The 12,600-nt window shown below is 53.8% G+C and overlaps 1 protein-coding gene across 4 annotated transcripts in view; it reads right to left on the bottom strand.

Moving 5' to 3' along the window:
- Nucleotides 1-12,600, bottom strand: part of KSR2 (kinase suppressor of ras 2) — a gene marked incomplete at its 3' end in the record, with an annotated part of 403,959 nt that overhangs the window by 44,063 nt on the left and 347,296 nt on the right. For all 4 annotated transcript variants that reach the window (XM_079151534.1, XM_079151533.1, XM_079151531.1 and 1 more), the window contains 4 exons: nucleotides 12,126-12,167; nucleotides 11,538-11,610; nucleotides 8,433-8,481; nucleotides 6,308-6,666 (listed from right to left, as the gene is read on the bottom strand). In XM_079151534.1, the coding sequence (XP_079007660.1) occupies nucleotides 6,308-6,666; nucleotides 8,433-8,481; nucleotides 11,538-11,610; nucleotides 12,126-12,167 (523 nt within the window). The remainder of the gene's footprint in view (nucleotides 1-6,307; nucleotides 6,667-8,432; nucleotides 8,482-11,537; nucleotides 11,611-12,125; nucleotides 12,168-12,600) is intronic.

The following is a 12,600-nucleotide window of genomic DNA, read 5'->3' as shown; positions in this document are numbered from 1 at the left end:
CTTTCCACGTGAGAGTCAAATTCTTACCACTGTCTTGCCAGAGAGATTAGTGTTATCCCCATTTTATAGATGAGGAGACTGAGGCAAGTGGAGGTGAAGGAATCTGTAACAGGCCCCATCCAAAGAGAGAGGGTTCCATACTCGTCATTTAGTGGAAATGCCAAGGGACGAAACACGGTTGCCGGATGAGTCTACCGTCAACAGAAAAAGAAGATCCATCCCTAGAGGTGTTGGTACCACAGCCCTCCTGGCCATTTGCCAAAACCTATTTCTCCTGGGAATACGGTTGGCTATTTTCCAGCCTCCCTCGCAGCTGGGTGTGGCCAAGGGACTCCACGCCCTCCATGAGGGCAGGAGCCCAGTGGTATGCACCACTTACAGTCACGGCTTTTCCCTCTCTTTGCTCTTTCCTCCTCTCCAGCTAGAAGCAGAGGCCTCTGAGTCTTAGCGTACAGACTTAGACTCGAAAGGTAGGTCTCTGCTCACAGGGAACAGTCACCCAACATCCAGAAACTCCCATCTGGAACTATTATCTGATGGAGAAATAGGTGTTCAGACACTTCATAGTTTTAAGGCCTATTTGTTACAGCAGCTTCCATGATCCTGACCAATACAAACTGTGAATCTGTCTACATTCTGGGGGGAAAAAGAAAGCAATTGTGCCCGGATGGATAGGCATCAAATGGTTCATGTCAGTCTCTGTGGTTGAAGACATGATGGGTGAATTTCATTTCCTTCTCTTTGCTGATCTGCATTTTTGATAACAAATGAGTTGTCACTTGGGAAACAAGACACAAAATATTAGCGAAGTGCTGACAGAGGCCGCGCACGCTAATTCAGAATCTTCGAGGGGCCAGGGAGTGGTGACCGGCAGTGAGACCCTGAGGCACGCAAGCCCTTTGGGGCTCATACGATTGTTTACCAACAGGCGCGTGAAATGGACATGAGATGCTAATAATAATAATGATAACGATGCAGCCCATTTATAGCGTTTCTTTCACAAAAGTCCCGGGGTGCTTTACATTTCAGCACAATTAAAGACAGCCACAGACAAAAAATCTTTTCAGCTGTGCTTTATAAAGGGAAAGCGATTCAGCCTTTTTGAACAAAAAAAGGAAGCCAATTCCGCTAGCTGATGTTGGGGGGGGGGTGGAATCTTCATGTGCTCAGGCCCCCCCCAAATCTCATATGTTATATTTAGGACAATCAAACTGGTCCGAAGTGGGGGGAGGGGGAGATCAGAAAGACACCAGAACCAAGTGACAGAAAAAGCAAGTCAAAATCGCATGCCGGCCCCGAGTCCTGGCAGAAGGCAGGGGCCCCCACTCGTCTGTCCAACACCCCGGCGTGGCGTGATGCTCTTGGGAAGCGCAGGAGACAGCCGCGGATCGGGAGCTGGAGATAAATAATCCATTAAGTAGCTCCTGATATTTACTGGGTTTTAAAAGCTGTGCAAATGAGGTCCCGTGGGATTTCATTACCACCTTCGCCCCGGGAGACCATCCTCATGTGACTGGAAGGGGCCTCAGACTCCGCAGCCCAGCGAGGGAGGGATGAGCCATTTTCAAAACTCTTCCCGAGGGCCTAGGGAGACCCCGTCCTTCCTTCCTCTTTTTTTTTTTTTTTTTTTTTAATCACCCTGGGGCACAAAGGATAAGCCTCACCATCAAAATGAGGTGTTGACATCAAGACCTCACGCCCTCCTACCCCTGCCTGGGAAGGTTCCAGAAGGCGTTCAGGGTGCTCCCAAATGCAGCAGAACCGGAAGCCCCCCTGGGGCCACAAGCCGAACCAGCCGAACCAGCCGAGGGCCTCATGCTCCTTCCTCGGCCAGGCCTGTGCCCTCCAGGGCAGGGTTTCCTGGATGCTCTCACCATTCAGCGCTCTGAACCAAGGGGCCCAGCGTAAGAGGAGGCAGAAGCCAGGCCGGCAGGAAAGTTCTGAGCAGTGAGCGTGGCTCTTAAGAAAAACCTTGCTCTGGAAGGCACCAAAAAAAAAAAAAAAAAAAAAAAGAAAAAAAAAATATATATATATATTCGGGGGAGAGAGCATAATAAATTCCACACCCTTTTCCTGGTTTTTTGAGGCCCCACAATCATCCGGCCTCTGTGGGCCTTTTCCTACCTCCCTCCCCTCCTGGCCCACTTGCTTCCTCCTGGTCTTCAATATGATGGCCTCAGGACCTTTGCACCTGCCATAGCCCCACCTGGGTGACCCTTTCTCTGCCTTTGGTGTGGCTCAAATGTTACCCACCACATCCCACCCTGAGACACTTCCCCTGAGCCCTCTTCAAGGGAACCCTCCTGTTGCTCCTACCCATCCACCACCCTGGCTGTGGCCTTCATGGCACTTACCACAACATTTCTACTGCCCGGCTCAGGAGCCACAGCAGACTGAACACACTAGACCAGCCTTCAGAGGCACCTCTGCCCCAGTTCCAGGTTCTGCCAGTTACCTATTCCTTGGACTGGGCCAGGTTCCTGTTGCCAGTCTGGCCTCAGTGTTCTCCTCTGCAAAATGGGCACAGGGATTGGCAGGAGCACGTGACAAGAGAACCAAGGTGGCTGAAGGCAGGTGGGACCGGCCGCTTTCCCGCTCTGCTTGCTGGTGCTCTGTGTTGTTCCCTCTTCTCAACCAGGGAGAGGACTTCCACAGAGAGGCTGGGCCAGACCACTGTCACTTCGCAGAAAAGGGAGCAGGTGAAGGAATCGGTCTTTGTCGAGCCCACAGCTCTCCATCTCCTTTCCCGGAGGACTGGAGCAGACGCTAACAAGGGGCCCGATTCCTGCGTGATCAGCCTCCCTGGGAAGAAGGAACCGGTTCTCCCTCCCAGAGCCCCTCTCAGCGGCAACCAGGGTGCGGCTGGGTTAAAAAGGCTGCACGGATTTATCAGGCCTCTGGTAGTTTGCTAGGAATGGAACTCGACGGGTCCCAGGCACACACAGTTTGAAGGGCCGTGCCCACTGGCAGCTGCAGGGCCTGAGGTCCAGAGAGCCCACCCTCTGGGAAGCAGGGCAGCCTCAGAGAAGCCACCAACTCTGTCAGAGTTGGGACCGACACTCCCCCAACGGACGTCCGCTTCCACCGGCTCATTTTCCAGATGAGGAAACTGAGGTTCAGAGAGAACCCCGCTCCAGCTGGGCGGAAGAGTGAGGGAGGCGCTCATTCAACTCCTCCATCATTCACTTTCCCATCCCGTTTGCAGTTTTCAACACGAGCAATTGCACAGACGGTCGATAGCGCCGCAATAATTCCATAATGACCCAATCGTGAAATAATTTAGTCATCCTGATGCTAATTGTATTTGTGGATAAAGCGCTTGGGTAACTAGCTGGTTGTTACTCATCCCCCAGAGTTATACATATTGCATTACAAGGACGCTAATCTTAGAAATACTCGTTAACTTTGATGATAATTACCAAGTAATTGGCTGGAATATGCTATTGTGAATTTATCCAGAATATGCCAGGTAATTATCTGGTTTTATGCTCTCTGTAAAATAAAACCAGGGTCCCAGAATTATTCCAGCCAGTTGGCTAGTGCCCAACTATCGATCTCTGCCAGTTCATCATGAGAACGCAAGTGATTAATCAAATTACTCAAATATTTAGTTTTCAATTGAATATTCAGATAAGAATTCTGGAGGGTCAGCAAGTGGACAGCACTGGACCACAGAGCGGGGCATGCGGAACCCCCTCCCAAAGATAAATATATACACAACACAATGATGTGGAATAAACACCACTTCTTCGGGTCTGGCATCCTCGCACAAAATAGCAAAACACTTCAGAGACCAATTACACGTCCCAAAGCTGCGGAGTCTTTATCTTGGTGCCAGGAAAAGGCTGGGCTATTTGTGAAATCCGTAGGTAGTTATGGTGCTTGGGGAGGGGGCTCAGGATTTTGTATATAATAGGAGAGGGGCCGCCGATGCAGCTGGCTTGCAGGGGGAGCCACACAGTTTCATAAGGACCACTCGATTTTCAAGGGTGGCTGCTAACTGGGCCCATCAGCTCCCAGCAAGCCAGCCTCTGGGAAGGGGGTGAGGGAGACAGGCGGAGAGGCCCGGGTAACAGGTCTCCACGGACAATCCTGAAAAGGTGAAAGAGGCAGACAGGAGGTCCTTCGAAGGATCAGAGAGGACACGAGTGTCTGGTATGGGGGTAGGAAAAACATGTAAGGCCAGGTTGGTGGCACATGACTCATCCCAGTAGCTTGGGAGGCTGAGGCAGGAGGATCGCAAGTTTGAAGTTAGCAAGTTAGTGAGGCCCTAAGCAACTCAGTGAGACTCTGCCTCTAAATAAAATACAAAAAAAAGGTCTGGGGAGGTGGCTCAGTGGTTAAGTGTCCCTGGGTTCAGTTCCCAATACCAAAAAATAAATAAATAGAGTCGGATTAACAGGTCAGAAGAGGAGGAGCTGACCAGAGAGAAAGGGGGTGACTGAAAGTGGGAAGAAGCCCAGGGCAGGGGCGAAACCACCCTCCAGCCAGATTTGTGCCCCCTGGGCGAGAGGCCCCTGCCTTCTGCTGAGAGGAGAGGATGCCTCCTGGAGAAAAGAGGAGAAAGGGAGCCCAGCGTCCTGCTGCCAATGACGGCACACATGGCCACAAGTCATCCCTGCAGCTCCGACCCTTCAGAGGTCCAGTCTGTCTCTCTGCACCTCGAATCTGGTGACCGCATGGGTTGCTTTGGTCAGTGGACGCCAGCGAATGCGTCCCAAGCAGAGGCGCGGTCAAACGCGGGTGTTAGGTCTTGACCTCTTGCTGCACTTGGGAACTTAAGGTCACCACCAGGGTGGACCTGAACCAGGCAGCTGGGGACCAGAGGCCATGTGCAACAGGACGGAGGTGCCCGCTGATGGTCATCCAGTGGACAGATGTGCGAGGCATCCAGGATGGATCAGGCCTCCGTCCACCTGACAGCTGACCACAGCTGCCTACAAGAGTCCAGTCACTGAGCCTGGTTCAGTCCAAACGGTCCACAGGATCTGGAAGCCACTCGGTTGTGGGATAGTTTTGTCACTGAGCACCAGGTGACTGAGCTTACACGGCCTAAGCAGAAGGGCTCGGCCCCTGACTGAGGACTGCAGTCACTTCTGTCCTGGCAGGGCTGACGGCCACCATTGCTGCCCGGTTGAAGGAAGGTGGAAGGATCTTCGGTCCCCACAGCACTTACCACGCTGTCCCCGGGCTCCGGGCAATCCACTGCTTGCACAATCAACAGCGACAGAGGATAACGTGCCTTCAGCCAGTCCCCACGGCCTTCTAACTGGACTCAGGTAGGTTTGGTCTCTCAGGGGAGCCGGGCAAAGACACACCAGCTCCTCTCTGAGCCCACAGCTCCTGCGAGCACACCTCCCAAGGTGAGAGACGTATACAGCAGGATCCCACGGCGGGAGATGAGTAAGGGAAGGGGAGGACTCCTGGGGCATCCCAGGCCATACCAAGAACGCCACTACTGTCACCAGGTCTAATGTAATAAGGAACAAATGCCAAAGCTCGAAAACACACCAAAGGATTATTTCACGACTGTTCACCAGAAACCAAAGCTAATCTTTTTTTCAGTGCCTGCCTCACATCAGCAAGTGAGGAGAGAGAGAGAGAGAGAGAGTCCAAGAAAGTCCCTGTCATCTGACATTCTGTTAATATTAATTCCTATTAACTACTTCTCTGGACGGCCACAGACCACACATCCTGGAAATTCCTAACGGTGATGTTAAAGACCAGAAATGTACTCTGTGATGTCATCGGAAGCCAGAATAACAGCCATCAGAACCTCAGTTCAGAGATTAGGAACTATGGCCCCTGGGCCAAACCCGGCCCACCACCTGGTTTTGTTAACAAAGTTTTATTGGAACACAGTCCAGCAAATTCATTCACACGTCTTCAGTGGCTTTTGCCCAACAGAACGGCAGATCCAAATAACTGCTATAGAAACTGTATGCATGCAAAGCCCCAAGTATTCACGATGGGCCACTTTGCAGAAGAAGTTGGCCCATTCCTGGTCCAGGGTGATCCACCCACCTTCCACATGGAGAAAGCCAGCCTCAGAGATCCCTTACACAAAAGCTTAGAGCGCAAGGGGATCAGCCCCAGAGTCCCTGACTCCCCATCCAGCGCTTTCTCCAAAACCCGGCTGTGCGAAGCGCCCAGCCTCAGACGTGTCTCCCGGAACTCACAAGATCCTCAGGGAGCTGAGCTCGGCACACCTGCACACAGCCCGTCAGCCAGATGGATTAACCGGAAAACGCGCCTTGCAACGACGCGGGGCTTGCCGGAGCCGCTGCAGGCGCCCGGGCGGACTGACCTGGTGATGATGGCCAGGTGCGGGGGGCTCATGCAGGCGCCCATGAACAGCACCACGTTCTCGTGCCGCGTCTGCCTGTAGGCCATCACCTCCCGCTTGAAGGCCTTGAGCTGGTCCTCGTTGTCCCTCTCGATGTCGATCAGCCGGATGGCCACCTCGCCGTGCCAGCGGCCGTGGTACACCTGCCCGAAGCGGCCCTTCCCGATCAGCTCTCCGATCTCCAGCTGCTCAAAGGGGATGTCCCACTCCTGCAGGAAGATGCTGGTCTGGCTGGCCTTGCGGGGGAAGCTCCGGGCCGAGAGGAGGGACAGGTTCATCTCCTCGAAGTCGTCTTCCGACTCCTCGTGGCCCTCCTCGTTCTGGGGTGGGAGGGGGAGAGGGTCAGAGCCGTTGCTGCCACCGCCCCGCCCTCCCCCGTGGTCCCGTGGGGTCTGGACACACGGCGTCTCCACGTGGCTGGTGCAGACCAACCTCCGTTCCCCCAGGGGGCTTAGGTCCAGAATCAGACTACGAGGACGGTCCCCAGAGGGAGATCACGAGGGCCCCACTCTTGAGCTGGGTGGGGCGGACACTGAGGGGGGAAGTGCTAAGGGGACCCCCATTCCAGTTTGCTGAGACCTCTGTGATTTTAGCACTGAAAGTGACACATGGCAGGACACGCCTCGGTCCCGGCCAAACTGAGGTCTGTCGCCCCGGGAAATGCCTTGCTCCGGGTCACACAGCCAGGCACGGAGGACTAAGTCAGGATTCCTTCCCCATTTTCCCAGGCTGACTATTTGTGTGCCTGAGATAAGGAGGACAGACTAAATAAAACACGGGTGCCCCATGCGTCACCTTACAACACGTGAAAATCATCAATAGGGTCTTTGGCTCCTCCTGGGGAACTTGGACTTGATGATTCAGAAACTGTGAGAGGTCAGAGCTACAGGTCAGAGGCCTGAGGCTCCCGAAGCAGCCAGGCAGGGCGGAGCCTGGAGTGTGTGCTCTTAATAGACCGAGCTTAATAGTCAGACCAAGTGAGCTGGCTGCTGGCCTCTGTGTGGCCTTGGGCAAGTTGCTTCACTTCTCTGGGCCTTCCTTTCCTCCTTAGGAAGTGGAACTAATAAAATCTGCCCTGGGGGGTGGTGGGAAGGTTTTGATAAGAGGAAGAGCTATTAGGTTCTTTGCACAGACCTGACCACCCGTATCAAAGACCAGCTTGGAGCCCTGAGAAAATACATGTTCCTGGTCCCCGTCCACATTGACTGAGTCCAGACGTCAGCAGGCCAGGACCAGATGTCTGCGTTTTTACCTGGCACGCCAACGTGGTGAGCATGCTCAGACGTGACCATCGCCAAAGCTAACCACTCAAGGTCTCGGGACCCAACTGCTTTTCAGGGTGTCTGGGGCCTGGGGACACCTTGACTCTTGGATTCTTTAGCTGGAATATGGGACTGTGTCCAAGCCAGTGAGGATTTCCAGGGGCCCAGGAACCTCATAAGAGAACCTGGGAAGAAGGCCTCTTAACTGGGTACAGAGCTGCCTGACCCCAAATACCTGAGAAGGTGTCCCCTTGGCCCCATCAGGAGAATCAGCACAGGTAATGCGTCTTCTCCCGTGACCACCTCCCAGTGACCACAGTGGGTCCTCCAAAAGGACCTGATTTTCCCTGGAAACCCCGCTTCTCCTCCTTCAAGTTCGGGATACGCTAGCAGAGGGGACAGAATTCCACAGTTCTCACCAGGGACGCTTCATTTATTCCTTCCGAGGCTTGGGCAGGTGGAAAGGAGCCCCAGAACATTCCAACATCCTGCCGAGCCCAGTACTCCACGTATTCTCTGGAAGGCAGCGGGGCACATCCCCCTTGGTATCCACCCTGTCCTGAGCTGATTTTTCAACTAAGAATGCAGATCGCACGCCAGCTTCCGCCTTCTGCATCGTGCTCACCAGACAACGGCCCACTAGGCTCGGTGCCGGGAGGGGCCACGGCCCAGTAACTGTCCTGGAGTCCTGGAGTTGGAACACCCAACAAATGGCCACCGCACCCTCGCCTCCCCGGCCCCAAGCCCTCTGCATCATCCAAGACACAGGTCGGCTTTGCCACGATCTAGGCAGCTCCTGGGAAAAGCTGCTCCCGGATTCTCACCTCCGAGGTTGGCTCCACTTCAATTTGAAGTAATGGGTTTCCTTCCAAGCTTGAAAGAAAGAAAAATAAATGTGACCCCGAGGTGAAAAGGGAGGTAGGCCCGTGCACTGATGCGTCCCAAGAAGGAAGTCCTCGCGACCAAGCCTTTGTCTCGCCTTTCAATTCAATGCTCGGTTCTGAAAGAATCCAGAGCCGAGCCACGAAAAAGCAGCACATCGGGACATTATTTTAAATAGATTTTCCGGGCTGCTCAGGGCTCATTTTTCTTTATTGCTTTCATTTCAAGTAGTCTATCAGTTTCTTTATAAGATGTCCTAAATGGCCTGGGGAGAAGATATCTCAGAGGCCGACCTGTCTGCTAGGAAAGACTGAGTCTGATTTCTAAGGTTCACTCAAATCTAGAATCTTCTGGGAAGATCTTTCTGTTCATTTGTTCCCCGCTCACTCGTTCGTTCGTTCGTTCGTTCATTCATTCATTCATCCATCCATCCATCTATCCATCCATCCATCCATCCATCCATCCATTCATTCATCCATCCATTCATTCATTCATTCATTCATTCATTCATCCAACTTGAATTCTGCGCCAGGAACAGCACCAGGTCCTTAGAGGGAGACAGGGGTGGGATGGGCATGGCTGGCCCCTGATTCGAAGGAATACCCTCTTTCTACTGAGGGAACCGAGGCAAGAGTGTCGCGATTGTGCAGAGAGGCTAAAAGTAACAAGGGCCAAGAGCTGGGTGTGAGCTGAGTAAATGGGGGAAATCCCCGGGAGAGAGGGCTGTTGGAAGTGTTTGAAATTTCATGGGGTTTGCGTGGGACCTTGCCCATCACACAGTATCGGTGTGTGTGGAAGGAAGGAGACTTGTTGCTGTGGACAGGGAGACGCCTGTGTGGGTGCGTGTGTGTGTGTGTGTGTGTGTGTGTGTGAGAGAGAGAGAGAGAGAAAGAGAGAGAGAGAGAGAGAGAGAGAGAGAGAGAGAGGCATCCTAAGCTCAGGAGCGGCCTCTGGATTCTAGGTGTAGGCCGTGCTGGCTCTGGGGCTGCAGCGTGGGTGGTGTGGGTTGTGTGTACATGGGGACGGGGGAGCTCTGTGCGGGGATGTTCTGTGTGTGCGTGAGCTGGGGGGACTTGCTGGGGTTGGGGAGGTGCCGCCAGCTGATGGCCTAAGTGGGTGGGTGTGTACCGGGCGTGGGGGCTGCGGAGCAGGTAGGTGCACGAAGGGACAGGGACACGGCGGGCACTGGGGCATCTCTGCAGAGTCGGGGGGGAGGGTGTGCTCCTGGAGCGCAGCGGGGCAGCAGCTGGGTCACAGAAGGCCTGGAAGAGCCGGCTGGGGAGGAAAAAGGCAACTGCCACCAAGCCCTCACCCCGCCCTGGTCCTCCAGCAGACGCCGAGCAGATGCCCCCGCCCACCTCCTCGCTCTGTGTGTGTGTGGGGGGGCCCAGGCTGGACCCTCAGGTTCCAGGAAGCTGCTGGGCGTGCAGACTGTCAACCCACTTCCTTGAAGGGGTCCTGGCAGGAGGGAGTCACAGGAACCAGAAGCTCTAAAAGAAGGGGAAGCAAGGGAGTTGCAAAGGGGTGTGTGCTATCCAGTTATTCAGAGCACAGCCCGCCTGGGAAGGCCCTGGGAAGCTGCGCGGTGACAGCTGGCATGCTAGGAACGCCACGCCCAGGGTGGGACATGGCGGTGGGGTCCCTCCCCACGCCTGGAAGCACTCTTCCTTGTGCATTAAGGTCTGCCGTGACTCCAGCAGCCCCCTCTGGGAGGAGCGAGCACCCCCCCACGCCATGCACCGAAGCAGATCGCAGCAGGAGCGACTGACTCTGCTTGCCACGCGCACGCCCCGGCTGTCAGTTAGTAACCCGGAGTTCATCTGGCGCAGATTGTGGAGTTGGTTTTATGTGCAGCAGAGGAACGACCCAGAGCGAGGTGTCAGCACAACATCCCCTGGCAAATTGCTGCTCCTTTGATTTCAGAGACGTATCATTTGGTTCTTTAACAAAGTCCTAACGCGGGTCAAAATGGATGGAGCAGTTAGAGGAGCCAGAAGGAAAACCAAGTAGGCAAAAGAGTGTGTTGGAAAACTGGCCGAATCCTAAGACCCTCCGGCTTCAGCCACAACCAAAGAAACGAAGGAAGGTGGGTTTGCTTTGGCTGCACAAGCAAGAGACCTCCTGTGCAGAGGGTCTGCCTCCTAGGGAGCTGCACACGAGGATGTTCACCGCAGTGTTGTTTAGGGGAGGCATGAAAACCCAGCAAGAGGGAAATATGGAGACGACACAGTCATTACAAATGATATCTAGGAAGAGTCTGGAACATATGGAAAATGTCATGTCACAGCAGGAAAGCTAACTGACAGGATGGTATTCGCGCTTCTCATGGATCATGATAATGACTGTAGATGTTCTAATGGCGGGCGGGTCTGCAAACGGTTATTTTCTCTTTCCTTTTTTACAGGGTAGACCAATTTTCCAGAATTAGTTTATGCTATCTCTCTAAGGGCATAAACCAGAGGTGGGCAAGTGTTTTCTGCAAAGGGCCAGAGAGCCGAATGGGTTGTTTCTTTACAAGGACTCAACCCTGCCTCTGGGCTGAGAAAGCAGCTGTAGGAAACACACTGCCAGTGAACGGGCCTGCTGAGGTTCCAATAAAACTTTATTTATAAGAGCAGGCACCAGGTTGGATTTGTCTCATGGGTCACAGCTTACTGATCCCCGATCCCCAGTATCAATCTAAGTGACACTTTTTAAAGGGGGGACAATGATATAGATTAAGTGCCATTTCATTAAGTTCTAGCTATTGCCTTGGGAAAGTTCTTTCTATCCGCAGGAAGGGGGTCCCGGGGGTCCTGAGGAGACAAGCTGGGAGTCGTACTTGCCAGGCAGAGCTGGCTCATGGGGGCTGCTCTGGCTCTCCTCTCCTCTGTCTCAGCCTGTGTGGCCATGCTCCTTCCTTCTCTCTGCCCAATCCTGCCATGTGTCCCTGTTCCCCACCCCCATCTATTCCAGGAAGAGAAAGGAAGGAGACAGAGAACCAGAGCATACAGAAGGCCCAGATTTTGAAGCAGAGAGCAGAGAAAAGTGGTCTCTGCCCCACTTACATTGGATTCGAAGTCACCGGATGCAGGATGACCTGGGGAGCCCGGGTTGGCGTCTCTGGCACCGGCACTACATCTGAGAGTGAGATCCAAGGTCAGAAACCGAATGCGGACAACAGACCCACCCCAAGGACTGATTCCTGGGAGACGCAGCGGCTGATAACACCCCACCACATCGTGGGCCCCAGGGTTGACCAGTCCCCTTTTCCCTCCCTTGACAACCTGGACTTTGCGTGCTGAGATGACCAGTGTTCTAGATGACTCCCTGCACCGCTGAGGTCTCGGAGCTGGTCATCCCCCTCACTCCTGAGTTCTCTGTGGGACCACGAGGCCACTTGGTTTTGCCTCTCTGACCATCTCTTCCCCGCCACGTGGCTGTGGACCCCTCTTCATCCGGGCCTGTGTGCCCACAGCAGACCACCCTCTTGGGCTTTCATGGGGGTTGGGACCTCGTTGGTGCCGCGATTCCTTGGAGACCTCCCACGCTTACTTTGTGCATTTCCACACGCAGCCATCGTCCTGGGGTGTGGCGACCCTCCCGAGGCCATTTCCCTTGCCCCACCCAAGCGGCTCAGCGAACATGACACTCACCTGGGAAGATGAACTGCTGCTTGTACTTGTAGTAGTGAGAAGCTTGAGAGAGAGAGAGAGAGAGAGAGAGCGCACTGCTGTGAGCGAGTCCCTCCAGGTACCCAGCTGGGCTCCCATGACCTCCACATCCGTCCCCCCCAAGTGTTCCCGTGTCTCTGCAGACACCCCGAACCACAGGCGATTAGGAAGCCAAGCTCTAAGTGCCCAGGCCCATCTGCCCGTTCACTCGCACCCCGAAAACCAGACGGCTCCAGCCCGGATGGTCATCCTGAGCACAAAGCCACTTTTTGTTAAATGCATAATCATAAACACATATACAAAGTCTGCAAAGCCATAACCAAAATATCAATTCTTGCCCTTTTGGCAGAGTGACGAAAGTGACTTTTTGAAAAAAAAAAAAAAAAAAAATTACGCTTTTCCTGTTTTCCAAATTTTCTACTCTGAGCATGAAATTCCTTTTCTTTATTGCTGCTGT

Source organism: Sciurus vulgaris (genome assembly GCF_902686455.1).
Source record: "Sciurus vulgaris genome assembly, chromosome: 8".
Classification (NCBI taxonomy): Eukaryota; Metazoa; Chordata; class Mammalia; order Rodentia; family Sciuridae; genus Sciurus; species Sciurus vulgaris.
The sequence above is the reverse complement of the archived record's forward strand: the minus strand, read 5'-3'. Positions and strand labels throughout refer to the sequence as shown.